The sequence below is a fragment of the Macaca fascicularis genome, chromosome 1, assembly GCF_037993035.2.
Source record: "Macaca fascicularis isolate 582-1 chromosome 1, T2T-MFA8v1.1".
Classification (NCBI taxonomy): domain Eukaryota; kingdom Metazoa; phylum Chordata; class Mammalia; order Primates; family Cercopithecidae; genus Macaca; species Macaca fascicularis.
In genome coordinates, this window is record NC_088375.1 from 164,473,266 (window position 1) to 164,490,183 (window position 16,918).

The 16,918-nt window shown below is 38.7% G+C and overlaps 2 protein-coding genes across 30 annotated transcripts in view; one reads left to right on the plus strand and one right to left on the minus strand.

Annotated features, from left to right (window-relative positions):
• SRSF11 (serine and arginine rich splicing factor 11) overlaps positions 1 to 11,796 on the minus strand; it is a 46,291-nt gene extending 34,495 nt beyond the window's left edge. For 10 of the 27 annotated variants that reach the window (XM_065520415.2, XM_065520408.2, XM_065520403.2 and 7 more), the window contains exon 1: positions 11,733 to 11,796. The gene's annotated coding sequence lies outside the window, so the exon portion shown is untranslated. Of the gene's footprint in view, positions 1 to 1,125; positions 1,188 to 5,554; positions 5,649 to 11,732 lie in introns of all 27 variants that reach the window. The other 17 variants (XM_045368936.3, XM_045368945.3, XM_045368943.3 and 14 more) reach the window with 3 other exon arrangements.
• A 154-nt stretch (positions 11,797 to 11,950) lies between these two features.
• The window catches only part of LRRC40 (leucine rich repeat containing 40), a 63,661-nt gene continuing 58,693 nt past the window's right edge, over positions 11,951 to 16,918 (plus strand). For all 3 annotated transcript variants that reach the window (XM_045368904.2, XM_005543053.4, XM_045368916.2), the window contains exon 1: positions 11,951 to 12,123. In XM_045368904.2, coding sequence (XP_045224839.2) covers positions 11,973 to 12,123 — 151 coding nt within the window. In that variant the 5' untranslated portion in view covers positions 11,951 to 11,972. The remainder of the gene's footprint in view (positions 12,124 to 16,918) is intronic.

Here is a 16,918-nt window from a genome sequence, read left to right on the forward strand (position 1 = left end):
CAGCCAGGTGCGGTGGCTCACGCCTGTAATCCAAGCACTTTGGCAGGCCGAGGCAGGAGGATCACCTGAGGTCGGGAGTTCGAGACCAACTTGATCAACATGGAGAAACCCTGTCTCTACTAAAAATACAAAATTAGTGGGCCATGGTGGCGCATGCCTGTAATCCCAGCTACTTGGGAGGCTGAGGCAGGAGAATTGCTTGAACCTGGGAGGCAGAGGTTGCAGTGAGCTGAGATCGCGCCAGTGCACTCCAGCCTGGGCAACAAGAGCAAAACTCCATCTCCAAAAAAAAAAAAAAAAAAAAAAAAAAAACCAGAAACAAACAAAAAACGCACAAAAAACCCCCACAAAGATGAAAGGAGTGATGTGTTGTGATGACATGAAATAGGACAGGGGATGGCGGAAAAAATGTTATCTGCTGAGACCTTACTAAAAGGAAGAAACCAGCCATTTGAATTTCTGGAGGAAGAGTATTCCAGACAGGAAATAACACATTAGAAAGACCCTAAGGATACGAACAAGTTTGAAGCTTTCAAGAAAAGACGACCACTCTTTGTGAAGTGAATGCTTTCCAGTTTATATTTCAGAGACAGACTTAGAAATCTTGTCATGTGGAAAGCGAAGTGAAGGAAGTATGCACAGAGAAGGTTCAATTAGCTCATCTTTGAACATAAGTAAGGGAAAGCTTCTAGTTACCTATAAACGATCATTATCATCAATTTTATTATGAGTTAATGCAGCTAGGTATGGTGGCTCATGCCTGTAATCCCAGCACTTTGGGAGGCAGAGGTGGGTGGATTGCTTGAGCCCAGTTGTTTGAGACCAGCCTGGGAACGCAGAGAAACCCCATCTCTACAAAAAATACAAAAGAGTTAGCTGGGTGTAGTGGTGTGCACCTGTGGTCCCAATTACTTGGGAGGCTGAAGTGGAGGATCACCTGAGCCTGGGAGGTCAAAGATGCAGTAAGCTGAGATCATGACACTGTACTCCAGTCTGGGTGACAGAGTGAGACCCTATCTCAAAAGAAAAAATAAAGTTAAATAACCTATCATTTGGCCTATAAAGTTACATTATGGAAAAGTGCATGATTTCTGATAGGCTTTTGAAACACAGGAAATAACTTACAGGTTCCCCAAAATACTTTGAAGATTCACAGGTAGGACAGGTAGGGAACCACTACTGCCACACTGAAAAAAAAAAAATTAACTGGTGCTTGATATTGGCAGGAAAGCATGTCAAACAATATTAGACAATGAGTCTTTGTACACATTCTTAAAACAATACTAATCCTCTTAGTCCTAATGAACAAGCTTTAGTTCTTTCCCATCTCAAGCTTCTAAAAAGATCTTTGTATTCAGACGGAAGGTCTTTTAGATAAAAGAGAGCAGACAGGCCACGCGTGGTGGCTCACGCCTGTAATCTCATCACTTTGGGAGGCCAAGGTTGAGTTTGAGACGAGACTGACCAACATGGAGAAACCCCGTCTCTACTAAAAATACAAAATCAGCCAGGCGTGGTGGCGCATGCCTGTAATCCCAGCTACTTGGGAGGCCGAGGAGGCAGAACGGCTTGAACCTGGGAGGTGGAGGTTGTGGTGACCCAAGATTGTGCCACTGCACTCCAGCCTGGGGCAACAAGAGCGAAATTCCGTCTCAAAAGAAAAAAAAAAAAGAGCAGACACAGGTATGCATAATCCCCCTACCCACTGGACACCCTGTTTCCAGTTGGATAAATCAAATCACTTTTTGTTACCACTTTTGTTCACACTAATGGAAAAGACGGTGGAGTCCTTCCAATTAACACAATTTTGCAAATCGACACAAGCAACAGGACTTTTATGAAATTAGTTGTTAAACAGCTCTTCCCTCCACCCCAAGCAAATACATTTTTTGAGGCTAGAAAAGTCAATTTATCAGTCTTTGGGTTTCTAATACCTAACAATATTATACTGGAACAAGTCCAGCATTAAACAAAAATCTACCATCACCTATGTGCTAGAAACTTTACAAATGCCTCATACAATCTGCTCAACTCTTGTAAGGCAGATGGCTTATCACTAAAGTATATTAAGGGAATGCATGCAGTAAAGGCTTTGTGAATGAAGATGGTAATGTATTTGTTTCATTTAGAGGGAAATTTGATTGAGCAAACTCTCAAAGTATTTGGCTATAATTTTTTTTCCCTTTGGCTATAGAGAGCAATAAGAAAAACCTAGGAAATAAATTGCTGATTACAAATCCATAAGTTTTAAAAAACTTATCTGCAGGCCAGGAACGGTGGCTCATGCCTATAATCCCAGCACTCTGGGAGCCCAAGGTGAGCGGATCACTTCAGGCCAGGAGTGACTAGCGTGGCCAAAATGACAAAACCCCGCCTCTACTAAAAATACAAAAATTAGCTGGGCATGGTGGTGTGCAACTGTAGTCTCAGCTATTCGGAGGCTGAGGCAGGAGAATCACTTGAACCCAGGAGGCGGAGGCTGCAGTAAGCTGAGATTGTGCCATTGCATTCCAGCCTAGGCAACAGGGCAAGACTCTGCCTCAAAAAAAAAAAAAAAAAAAAATTATTTGCAGATGTATTTAAAAATCAAATTGTAAATCCCATGCTCCCATTTCTTCTTCATCTAAATGAAGGGAAGAGGATAAGGATGAGTTAGCACTAGGGGACTGACTGACAGACAAAAGAACACATGGACACACATACCAGGACAGAAAAAAAGTTTACCTATGTTTATTTTCGAATACTTCTTTCATATCGTTTAATATATATTGTCTTCCAATAGCAAGGATTTTGTATGTATGTTTTTAAATTGACTGAGCAGGGTCTGTGAACACCCTAAAATTATAGGTAAAAATCTATCTGTGACCATTTTTCATAGCTTTGTTTTATGATTAACATAGAGGGAAAAAGTAGTAGTCAGAGAATTAAGATACTGTTGCTTGCATCGTATGCATAGTATTCTCAGCTATAGTGCACATGTATTGCTTGGTAAATCAGAATCAGTTTATTTGTACAGATTTGCTTGGCTTTTTTATTTAATTGGCTCAAAAGAAACATTTGGCTGGGAAGCTCCAGACACTGATTACTCAATACTATCTTCTATGTTATAAAAGATTCTTTTGGAGTCTTAACTGACAAAAAGCCATTGGAAGGAATGCTTCACAATCTTAAAAAATAAAAAAAATTTCAATGCAAGAAAATATCCAGTAGAGTTATATGTATCTTTACCTCTAATAGTTTCATGCATTTTAATATTAGTTTTTCGTAATCAAGGAATTAAACACATGCACCATTTGACCTTTTATGTTTTTTTCCCCCATGCAGTAAAATTAACTTTCTCTTCACGAAGGAAAATTATTTTTAAAGACTTACTTAAAACTGGAAAAAAAATGAAAGTGTACTCAAATCAGTACATTTCATTAATAAGGCTGAATTACATTAACTGAATGCTTTTAAAACGACCTTCAATCCTCATAACACTTAAAAGGTGCTGGAGTGATTAATAATGCAGGCCCTAGAGTCAACCTGAAGGGGCTCTACCAATTAAGATAATTGTGTGAACTTCAGCTCATTACTTGGTGCTTCAATTTCCTTATTTAAACTAAGAGGGTAATAATAATGCCCACCTCATTGGGGTTGTTATGAGGATAGTGAGAATACTAATACAAATGCTTAGAATAAATTACTATTATAATGACTATTCTATAAATAAACTAAGGCTTAGAAAAGTTAAGCAACTTGTCTAACATATAAAGCAGGTAATAGTAGAGGAGGGATTAAAAAAACCAAACCAGGTACTACATCTCACGCCAAAGCCTGTATTTCCACTATGTTGTACTGTCTCCTACTATGTCTTCTCATAATAAATCCAGAAAAATTTAAACTCACATGAAAGATATAACTCAGGAGAGTTAGTTTACATAGTGAGAACAGTTTCTTGTTTAGATTTCATATTTTAACATAGGTTTTTTTGTGGCATGTTAAAAATTATAAAGCAATAAGTTTAATGCTAAATACTCAAACTATATGACTGTAAAAAACATAAGCGGCTTCTATTCTACTCCCTAATTCTACTCCCCTATGTGTGTTCTCATCTACTGTAATAAATACTTCCTCTAATTAACCACATGAGCTAATGTGTCCTTTATGTGAAAAATGGGGATAATGATGCCATTTGAAGTTCTAAGATTAAAAATATGAATACAAAGCACTCAGCAGAGTGCCCAACACATAGGCACCGAACAAATGTTACATGTCATTATAGGAAAGTCAGTTTCTAACTCTCCAATTTCCTCATCTTTTCTTTTTAATTTTTTTTTTTTGAGACAGGGTCTTGTTCTGTCACCTAGGCTGAAGTGCAGAGCTCACAGCAGCCTCAAACTCATGGGTTCAAGTGATTCTCCTGCCTCAGCCCCTTACCCCCACCCCTCTAGTAGCTGGGACTATAGGCTCACACTACCACACCCAGCTAATATTTTAAACTTTTGTTCAAACAGGGTCTCCCTGTGTTGCCCAGGATGGTCTTGAACTCCCACCGGGGCATCCCAAAGTGCTGGGGGATTACAGGCATGAGCCACCACACTTGGCTTTTCTCATCTTTTCAATTGATGACTAACAACAGTAATACTTGTCTTACTTTACAGCATTATTGTCAAAATTAAATTGATAAGAACATACCCTATAAACAGTTAAGTTATAGTAAAGATAAGAATTATACCATTATTAGATGCCGCTTCTCTTTAAATAGGCTACTGCAATGCAAACATGACACCAATATAAAAAGACACAAAACAATTGCACCTATCTTTGATTAATATTAAATTAAAATCAGGCATAATGGCTCACACCTGTAATCCCAATGCTTTGGGAGGCCAAGGTGGGTGGATCACCTGAGGTCAGGAATTCGAGACCAGCCTGGCAAAACCCCAAAAATACAAAATTACTCTACTAAAAATACAAAAATTAGCCGGGTGTGGTGGTGTGTGCCTATAATCCCAGCTACTTGGGAGGCTGAGGGAAGAGAATCGCTTGAACCCAGGAGGTGGAGGTTGCAGTGAGTCAAGATCTCATCACTGCACTCCAGCCTTGGTGACAGAGTGAGACCGCATCTCAAAAATAAATAAATAAATAAATAAATATTAATTAAAAGTACCGTGACATGGGTCAGAACAAAAAAACTATCAAATAACCAAAGCATAAATTTTTAAAAAGTAAAATACTACTCACAATTTTACTAAAATTAAACAATTTTAGTTCCTAAAAATAAAGTACAGTAAGTAGTTTTTAAGGGCCATGTTTCTTTCCCCCAATTGCCACCCCAGGCACTTGAAACAATAAACTGTTGTTAGTTTCAAGCCACAATTAGCTCAGGCTGAAGTCTAAAGCACTTGGAGATATTGATTAAGTAATTATTTTAGGGGAGGGATGAGATGGTAGAGATGTAATATTTCTAGGAAATGAGTTAAAAAGAAAAGCAAAAATGTCAGCACCTCTGAGATGGCCATAAAGTTGTATTGATGGCTGATAAATTTAGTGTTGAGTGAAAAACATGTACCTCTAGAATGATGATGGCTGGGTTCACAGATTTTCATCATAGGTACCAAGTCTTTAAATGTCCACTAGTATTTCAACACTCCAATGATGCATACCTTTAAAATATTTAAGCATATGTAACTGTGATATTGCAAACGATGGAAAAAAACCAATCTCAAGTAGAAAAAAAAAATTGTGAGCAGTCTTGAAGGTATTCTGAAAGCTAAACTAGCACTTACCAAATTGTGAGTATAAATATGTGGTCTAGAAATCTAAGTATCAAATTTTAAATTAACAATCTATTGATTGTGATTGTTAACAAACTACCAAATTATTCAGATTTTTCTCCTTAAGTTGATGTTTAAGGATAAAGTCTCAGGGACCATATTGTGTCTTATTAAAACTGTAGGCAAGCTTTGCTATATAAACAGTATTTGCCAATTATAAACATTTACTGTATCTCCCTTTTTAAAGTAAATGAAATTGCAAGCAGAATCCAATTGAACAAAATTGTGGGTGGGGAGGGGGTGGATAAAAAGTCAAATTTTAAAATAGTGGATTTTCATTGAAATTGTTTTTAAAACAGACTTACTCAGTAGTGTATGTGTTAACATAAAGATAGTGTTTGGTGCCCTAACTTTACTTCTGTATTACTTTACTAGTTTAAAGCCAAAAAAAAAAAAAAACAAAAAAAACCCATAAAATCCATACAATTAATACAAAATCTGAGACTTTAAGTCAGAGAACACATTAATCTTGGAAAACAGAGCAAGAATACTGCACTAGCTTTTAAAGGTTAGGAGTAATAATCACTGTGAATAATAGGAAACACTTCCAGCTGATTTTAGAACAACCAATAAACAAATCTCAGTATTATAGTGCTTTTTTGAAAATGACATAAGCAGGATTGGTTTACCACCACCCTTGTTTCAGTTTCTTTTTATAATATAATGAAATAAACTGGAAAACCCCCAAATTAAAAGCATTTTTGATAATTTTTTTTTTACTAGTTCTTCCACGTTCAAGTAAATACAACTAACATTTTAAAAAAGCCCTCGTATAAGAGGAAAAAAAATTTTTCCTAAATCTGGGGATTAAAATTTTTTTGTGTTGAAAATAGAGAGCTGGGTGTGGTGGCTCATATCTGTAATTTCAGCCCCACAGGGTCTTGCTCTGTGGCCCAGGCTGGAGTACAGTGGAGCAATTTTAGCTCACTGTAACCTCTACCTTTTGGGGTCAAGCCATCCTCCTACCTCAGCCTCCCGAGTAGCTGGGATCACAGGTCATGCCACACCATGCCCAATTAATTTTTGTATTTTTTGTAGAGACAGAGTTTCAAGATGTTGCCCAGGCTGGTCTTGAACTCCTGAACTCATGGGATCTGCCTGCTTTTGCCTCCCACAGTGCTGGAATTACAGGCATGAGACACCATACCTGGCCAATCCCAGCACTTTGGAAGGTTGAGGTGGGAGGATTGCTTGAGCCTGGGAGTTGAGACCAGTCTGGGCAATATGGGGAGAACCTGTCTCTATAAAACATTAAAAAATTAGCTGGATGTGGTGGCATGAGCCTACAGCTGCAGCTACTGGGGGGCATGGGGTAGAGGTTGAGGCAGGAGGATCACCTGAAACCATGAGTTTGAGGCTGCAGTAAGCTCTGCACTCCAGCCTGGGTGACAAAGTGAAACTCTGTCTTGGGAAATAAAAAAAGGGCGGGGGAGACAGAAAATACTAGAATCAAATATTAAATCTCCTAGAGCAAGCTGTTTCACGATTCAAAAGTATATAAGAGAAGCAGAGAAAACAAAGAATATACAAATGCATTATTCCAAAGACAATGCACTTTCTCCATTAGAAAAAATGACCATATACGACTCCAATAACAACATAATACAAATTTCAAAGCCACATCTGAAACTATCAATAAAATGCAAAATATGTACTGCCTTCACTGAAAAGAAAAGAATGTCTTCTTGGCCAGGCATCGTGGCTCATGCCTGTAATTCCAACACTTTGGGAGGCCAAGGCAGGTGGGCTGCTTGAACCCAGGAGTTTGAGAACAGCCTGGGCAATATGGCAAAACTTCATCTCTACCAAAAAAAAAAAAAAAAAAAGGGGGGGTGCCTGTAGTCCCAGCTAGTTGTGAGGCTGAGGTGCGAGGATCCCTTGAGTCAGGGAGGTCAAAGCTGCAGTAAGCCTGGGCAACAGAGTGAGACTCTGTCTCAGAACAAAAGGAAAAACAAAAAAAGAATGTCCTCTCCTAGCTACTTTTAAAGTTGGCAATGATAGGCCTGAAGGGAAAACAAATGTGAAATTTCAAGTCTAAATTTTTAAAGAAAGCTAAAATGTTCTCTCAATAAATAACTTTTACCATAAGATAGCAGCCCCCATAGATAAGGCAATATTCTGAAAGATAACATAATACAATTCGAAATAGGCTAAATTTGTTACTTTACACAAAAAGAAACTTCCTGGAATGTCTGCAAAACAAATACACTTTGCTCTTACTTGACTCCTTTTTATAAACAAATGTGCTTGCAAATCTGCACAAATTAACTCAATTTACTCTTACTATAATTTCAGACTTCAATAATGCATCCCATCAATTGTACCTTTTATCTATGTCTTTATAAATTTTAATGGTAGAGACAAGCTGCGCTATACTTTGATAACAGTCTTACTATCTGTTATGAAACAAAACAGTATCCTTTGGCCAATGTGATTTTTAGGCTTAACATAAATTTGGTTTCTTCACTTTCTTTTTGCATTTAGCAAAGAAGCTTGAAGAGGGAAGGCTTTCATCACATAAATAAAATGAATATAATAAATACTAGCTAGACAATTCCATTACAAAAGGTAGCTGTGCAGTAGTCTGCAGCCTTGACACAGGAGACATTCATTTCATATTATTTTAGTAATGTATATAAAGTCAATTTTTCTAAAAAAACAAATACTTTGACTTAAATGCCAGTGTTGAAAAAGAGTTAGAATTTTTGCTTTCAATGTATTCTCCTTAAAACAATTGAAATGGAGCTAATTCTCACATAAGTATTTATAACTACTTTTTCATAAAGAAGCTCAACTGAAGTTGATTAGCTTTCAGTTTCCATCAATTTGAGACAAAATATGTTATTTTCTCTATTGCATGAGGTAATAATTTTCACTGTAACTTGCTCAATCTGCACTTACTACATAAATACAATACAGCAGGCCGGGTGCGGTGGCTCACACCTGTAATCCCAGCAATTTGGGAGGCCGAGGCAGGTGGATCACATGAGGCCAGGAGTTTGAGACCAGTCTGGCCAACATGGTGAAACCCTGCCTCTACTAAAAAAATACAAAAATATTAGCTGGGTGTGGTGGCGCATACTTGTAATACCAGCTTCTTGGGAGGGTAAGACAGGAGAAATCACTTGAAGCTGGGAGGTGGAGGTTGCAGTGACCAAGACTGAGCCATTGCACTCCAGTCTGGGTGACAGAGCGAGACTCCATCTCTCTCTCTCTCTCTCTCTCTCTCTCTCTCTCTCTCTCCCAAGACTGAGCCATTGCACTCCAGTCTGGGTGACAGAGCGAGACTCCATCTCTCTCTCTCTCTCTCTCTCTCTCTCTCTCTCTCTCACACACACACACACACACACACACACTACACATTGTATTACAGTAACTAGTACATTCTTACATATGTCAATTTATATCTATTGGAGTTTACCACAAGCATATGGCCACCGGGATTTTTTTTTTTCAGAATTACTCTTTGCCATTTAACAGAATATACTTTCCTTATACAAGATGAAACAATGTTTTAATACAGTATCATTAAATGTCAATAATGAAATATTTAACTTCAAGAACAACAAATTAAAAAATTATACCTTGCTGTTATTTTTTAATAAATTGAACTAGGCAGGGTGTGGTGGCTCATGCCTATAATCCCAGTGCTTTGGAAGGCCCTAGATGGAAGGATTGCTTGAGGCAGCTCATGCCTGTAATCCCAGTGCTCTGGAAGGCCCTAGATGGAAGGATAGCTTGAAGCCAGGAGTTCAAGACCAACCTTGGCAACACACACTCGTTTCTACAAAAAATAAAAACAATTAGCTGGGCATGGTGGTGTGATGGCTACTCAGGAAGCTGACGTGGGAGGACCGCTTGAGCCCAGGATTTCGAGGTTGCAGTGAGCTGTGATCACACCATGGTACTTCATCATGGGTGACAGAGTGAGACCTGGTCTCTTAAAAAAAAAAAAAAAAAGAACCAAAGAACAATCTATTGTAGGGGGAGGCGTGGTGACTGTAAAATTTTGTACTCGAGCAATTCAATTCTCCAAAGGTGGGTTGTTACTTCCCCAAAGGTAGGTTGTTACTTCCTACAAAAGAGAAAAAGGTGGTTCTTTAATAAATAAATCTTCTTAAAAACAACTGAAGTGTCTCTTACAATGATTGCAGGATTAAAAAAAAAAGCAAGTTGGGAATTATGAAAAGCCACTAGGCAAGTCATGGTGATTAAAAAGAAAGGTTTTGGAAACAGATCTAGGTTAAAATTCCTGTTGTGCTATTCAGAGAAACTTGTGAGGTTGGGTAAGTTTCTTTACCCCTTTTAGCCTCAATCTTCTCATCTGCAAAATTAGTCACTGTGTTAAATAAGAAATAGCAAAGAGAGGTATTATTAGCACTGAGCTTGGTATGGGCCCAATAAGGCAGCTATTACCATTACTGTGAAGGCAAGTTGACCAGGGACCTCATTAATAACCTTGCAAAAGCTGCTATGGTCGCTTTCCTTTAAAACTCAGTCTGGGTACGGTGGCTGACACCTGTAATCCCAGCACTTTGGGAGGCCGAAGTCGGCGGATCGCTTGAGGCCGGGAGTTCGAGACCAGCCTGACCAACATGGCAAAACTCCGCCTCTACTAAAAAATACAAAAATTAGCCATGCGTGGTGGTGCGCGGTTATAATCCCTGTGCTGGAGAGAATGCGGCAGGAGAATCACTTGAACCCGGGAGGCGGAGGTTGCGGTGAGCCGGGATCACGCCACTGCAATTCAGCTTAGGCGACAGAACGAGACTGTCTCCAAAAAAAAAAAGAAAAAAAAAATTCAAGACAAAAATCCACTCTTTGCTTTTTTTGCAGGGTAACAACTATTGGTAACTTTCTCTTGTTCGATATTACTGTAAAGGACTCTACAGAACTAAGAACAAAAAGGGTAGAGTTAAAAACCGAATTTTACAGGTAGCAATAACCTGGACTCAGGTAAAAGTGCGTGATGAAGAATTTGTCAAAGGGACTTCATCCTACCTTTCAACTATTCTACCAATCCTCAGTAGACTTGTTGGGGGTTAGAATGGTATTCCCTGGCATATGCTTTTAAAACAAAATCATTTCAGGCAAAAGAAAAGTCTAGCACCCAGGATAGTACATACTAGGCAGGATGAATCTTAATAATTACTTGTTGAATGAATCAATAAGTTGTACATTTCAGATGAAAACTTTAATTTCCTAGGAAACACCGACTTATTGAACAAAATTTTCATTTGCTATTATTCCGGACTTACCATGAACTCAAGATTCAAATTTTTATCTTCACTTATTTCAAAAACCTTATGCGGTAGGAATTATCCCCAAAGTAATGAAAAAGAGGAATGAGCTTTAAAAGCGGTTGAGTAAACTGCCTAAAGTTAACACAGTTTCTAAAGTGAAGCAGTTGAGATTTGAACTTGTTTTTTGGGGCTCAAAAATCCAAGTTGTCTGAGCTTCACTAAAGCTTGTACCACTACCTGTTTCCCTAAACTGTCTGATACAGAGAACATTTATTACATTTTAAGGATTTTTGTTTTTGTCTTCTATGTTGCCAGTTCTTCCACTTCACATTACCTCCTTTGCTGGGTGGGCTATGTACCCTCAATACAACAAGAATGGTGTCAGAGTACAGGTCCTAAGAACAGAAAATTTGTTTTTCTCCGTACGCCGGAGGTCTGGCGCCACCACCACAAGCGACAAACATAGGCTGGGGTCCAGAAAGGCTGCCGACCGCGCCCAGATCTCAAGTTTTAGTTCAGGCCCACGTTCAGACTAGGAGAGGGGAGAAGAGAGGGTTATCTTTCCCGACACCCTCGCCACGGTGGAAGCACGGAGGAGAAGGGTGGAGTCGCAGTAACAGTTTAAACAATAAACCCCAAAACCCCTCTTAAGCCCGTCAAACGCACTTACTTGAGCGAAGTAATTCCAGGACGCTAGGCCGGCACCGGCAACGGAAAGGGCTTCTCTGTCCTCCGGGCCAGGCGCTGGTGCTGACGACATCTGGACTGCGCCGCAGAGAGTGAAGGCCCAGCGCGAGTCCGCGAGCCAGGCTCATAGAGCGCGCGCTCACGAAAGGGGCGTGGCATCCCAGCGGCGCCACCTTTAAGCGTCACGGGCGGGGCTGCAGCTTCTGGACTTAGGACTTTGAACATGTCGCGCCTGAAGCGGATAGCGGGGCAGGATCCCCGCGCTGGTTTCAAAGCCGCTGGAAGAGACTGCGGTACCTCGGTACCCCAAGGGCTATTGAAGGCAGCGAGGAAGAGCGGCCAGTTAAACCTGTCGGGTAGAAACCTCAGTGAAGGTAAGACCCAGAGGTATCATCCTATTGTGTCTCCTGTCAGAAAGCCTTTGGCCCAGGAAACCTCCCTTTTCTCTGGGCTGGCTTTGGCCGCTTTCTCAGATTGCTAGCCAGAATTTCTGTGCTCTAATCTAATCCCTGTGCTCATTTCGACCGGTTTGGTCAGCCCAGTTCAGTTCCTTCCCAGGTTCCCGGAATCTCTGTTAAAGGGACCCTGCTAAAAATACGATCTAAATTTAAACGGGGCGCTTTCTGGGATTCCCACAGTCTGTGGGATGAGCAACATAATATGTGACGAAACTAGCTATCACATCACGGGCAAATCTTTTGTTTCTTTGGCTCTTATTTTCCTCCTCTTATTTTAATCTTCAAGGGCAATTACCAAAGCCAAAATTATGTATTTTATCGGCCCCTTTGTGAAACTGCACTGTTCCCTGCCGAGACGCTCTTCTGTATGCAACTGTGCAGAGTCCTAATGACAAGGAATAATGAGTATATTTTCTGAGTTGAAGATCAGGATAGATCTGAAACACACAGAGTGTTTCAATGTGGGGACATCTTGAGAAACCAGTTAAAGACCAACAAGCACAAATCTGGATATCATGAATGAATGGTCAGATGCTCTTCTGATTGTCGTGTGTATGTAAGAGGGAGAAGGAGGGGAGTGGAGAGATGGAGAAATACAGCATTCTTCCTGTAATGTTTTTCTTCGTTTATATTTAGGTTTTAAGACTGATTAAAACCTTCCATTTTCCTTCTAATGATTGCATTCTTATTGTGACATGTATAAAGTAGATTAGGCAAGCAAATGCTTGCTGAATGAATGAAAGGACATATGACATAGAATCCCTACTCCACCTAAAAGAGTTTTTGATCAATGGGAACATATGCATTTTCAAACTACAGTTGTGCATATATATATATATATATATATATATATATATATATATGTATTTGTTTCCCCGAAGCCTGAAACATTTTTCTCTAAACTTGCATACCTATCATGCTAACACTCCGTTCTCTTACCTGTTTAATTTTTTAACAGTATTTATCACTTTCAGAATTTATATCATTTATGTTTTTTGTCTTCTCTGCCCTCCAACCAAAAGGTTAATACCATGAAGTTAGTGAGCTTTGTTTTGTGCTTTGTTGTATTTCTATCACTGAAAATAGTGCTTGGTACATAGTAGAGTCTTATTAAATATTGTGAAAGCAATAAGTAAGTGAATGAGTATTCTCAAATCATAAGTGGTGTGCTGGAGTGTACTTATTGACTAGACTCAGGTGGTTTAGTCTGTTAAACTTTAAGAGAGCACATGGATTCTGACTCTTAGGTCTGTGATGATATGGATTAGAACTGCTTAGGCTATTGTTGTGTAACCAGAACCTAACACTTACCTGGTACATAAAATGATTTTAAATGAGTGAATAAACAGTATTTCATAGGAGGGAAAAATATAAATGGGAGAAACTCATGGTATTTGTAGCTTATATATAAAAAAGGAATCCCTGTTACTATAATATAGAAGGTCTTTCCCTGTGTGGCTGTATGTAGCCTTCAGTTTCATCACTTGTCACTGAAACTTTGATAGGCAAACCACTGTAATTCTGAACTATTGGTAGTTCGTTACAGGGTCATGCTTCTTATCTTCCTATCTTTGCTCACATAACATTGAGATGGTTAATCACTCTGTGCCCTAATTTCTCATTTATTATGCAGGAGTAATAACAGGACATATTAAGGTTTAAATGAGATAAAATGAAATAAAGTACCTGGTACATAAAAAGTACACAGTAAAAATTCACCATTGCTGTTATCATGGCAGTAACCTTCTAATTGGTTTCCCGGAGTTTTTACTTTACATCTCACTCTTACTACTCCAGAGGCTGAGGCAGGAGGATCACTTGAGTCCAGGAGTTTAAGGCTGTAGTACCCTATGATCGCACTTGTGAATAGCCACTGCACTCTAGCCTGGACAATATTGTGAGACCCTGTCCATAAACAACAACAACAACTACCCTCACACTCTAAATCCTAGTGTCATTACCAAGAGTCATTTTTTCCCAAACAGATCTTACATCACTCAAAACGTTTAATGACTTCCCATAGCCCAGAAGATACAGTATAGGTAAAGTTTTTAGCACAGCATACAAAAGGCTTTCTAAACCTTTCCCTTAACTATTTACTCTGTGGCCTCTTTTCAGCATCTTATGCTTTAATAATGATAGTAGTTCATGCCTGTAATCCCAGCACTCTGGGAAATTGAGAGGCAGGAGGGTCAAGGAATTCAAGATCAGCCTGGGGCAACATAGTGAGACCTCATCTCTACAAAAAATAAAAGAATTAGATGAGCATGGTGGCATGCGCCTGTAGTCCTAGCTACTTGGAAGGCGAGGTGGGAGGATTGTTTGAGCCTGAGTTGGAGGCTGCAGTGAGTGCTATGATTGTTCCATTGCACTCCAGCTTGGGGAAGAGAGTGAGATCCTGTCTCTAAAATATAATGATGACACTAACAAAAATTACCTCCCCCCCAAAAAACCATACTTAAAAAATTTTTAAAGGACTATTTTAATGAAAGTTGAGCAGATGGTACATTATATTCTCATATACCCTCTGTCTCCAGCTTACAGTTTCCTCTGTTATTAACATCTTGCATTAATATAGTACGTTTATTATAATTGATGAACCAATATTGATACATTATTATGAACTGAAGTTCATAGGTTTGTTAGGGTTCATTCTTACTGTTGTACAGGTCCGTTAAATTGACAAATGCATGTCATGTATCCACCATTAGAGTATCATACAGAATAATTTCACTGCCCTAGAAATCCCCTGTGCTCTACCCATTCATTCCTTACCCATCTTCCCCTGAACTGTGGGCAACCAGTGATCTTTTTCCTGTTTCTGTGGTTTTACCTTTTCCAGAATGTCTCTTAATTCGAATCATACCAGTACATAACCTTTTCAAACTGATTTTTTAACTAATCAGTGTGCATTTAAGGTTCATCCATGTATTTTTGATGACTTAATCATTTATTTCTTTTTATTGCTGAGTAATATTCCATTGTATGAATGTACCATTTTGTTCATTCACCTTTTGAAGGATATCTTGGATACGTCCAGTTTTTGGCAGTTATGAATAAAGCAGCTATAAACATTTATGTTCAGGTTTTTGTCTGGATATATGTTCAACTCATTTGGATAAGAGCCTAGGAGCATGATCCCTGGATCATATAAGACTATGATGAGCCCTGTAAGAAACTGTCACATTACTAATATGTACCATTTCACATTTCCACAAGCAATAATGAAACTTCTGTCCTCCACATTCTCACCAGCATTTGGTATGATCAGGTTTTTGGATTTTAACCATTTTAGTGGGTGTATTGTGTCATCTTATTGTTTAAATTTAATATTTCCTAGTGACATATGATGTTGAGTATTTTTTAATATGCTCATTTGCCATCTGTATATCTCTTTGGTGAGGTGTCTATTAATTTTTGCCCGTTTTTTAATTGGGCCCACTTCCTTATTGTTGATCATAGTTGTCTTTTTATGCTACTTGTTTCTGCTCAGCAACTGATTGTTCAATGAATAAGTGACATATATAAATAGACTGGTGGCTTGTTGGTTATGATTCTTAAATTTTGTATCATATAAAGCCTAGATAAATGCGGCAGAGGTGTTTTTTGACCCAGTCAAAAGTAATTGCAGAAAGTGATTATTCTTTTCTTTTCTGATAAACTTACCAACTTGTCCCTTGTACTGATTCCTTGCATGTTGTATTTTTAATATATGTTAATCTAAAAAAAGTCTTATTATCTTTGTTTTTACCCCAAAATATTAGTACCTCAAATTATGAATTACATTCAAGATATATTTAGGTTTTGTTTGTTTGTTTGTTTGTTTGTTTTAGAGACAGGGTCTTGCTGTGTCACCCAAGCTGGAGTGCAGTGATTCAGTTGTGGCTCAATGCAGCCTCAAACTCCTGGGCTCAGGCCATCTTCTCTCCTTAGCCTCTCAAGTAGCTAGAACTACAGGTGTGTGCCACCAAACCCAGCTACTTCTTTTATTTTTTGTAGAGACTGGATCTTGCTATATTGTCCAGGCTGGTCTCGAACCCCTGGCCTCAAGCGATCCTCCCACCTCAGCCTCCCAAAGTGCTTGGATTATAGGCATGAACCACCATGCCCAGCCCAAAAGATATTTTAAAACATGGCTTCTTTCAGATTTCACTCTCTCCCTTGCTCTCTCTCTTGCATGCTCTCTCTCTCTTTCTCTCCCTGTATACATATGTATATATAAGATATTTTATGTGAAATGTATGAGATAAATATGAAACTATTTTGTATGCTATAGGGAATTACACAGATACTTACTCAAATGGCATTTATCTACTATCTATGTTTCTTCCAGATATAGTTCTAGAGGAAATAAAGATTAATGACACCTTCAAATAATTTATAGTCTCATAAGTGTTTTAACATAAGCTTTATTTATTATTAAGAATTGTACTTGTTAAATAATAATTTAAATTTTCATGTTATACTTTAATTCTTTGTCTCTCTCTTCACATTTACATAGTCATATTTGTAAAGTAGAGTCATTTCTGTTCCTTCTTTTTTTTAGGGGTAGGGTCTCATTCTGTCGACTGGTCTAGAGTACAGTGGCATAATAGCTTATTAGACCTTGAACCCCTGGGCTCAAGTGATCTCCTGCCTCAGCCTCCTAAATAGCTAGGACCATAGGCATGCACCGCTATGCCCCACTAATGTTTAAATTTTTCACAGAGAT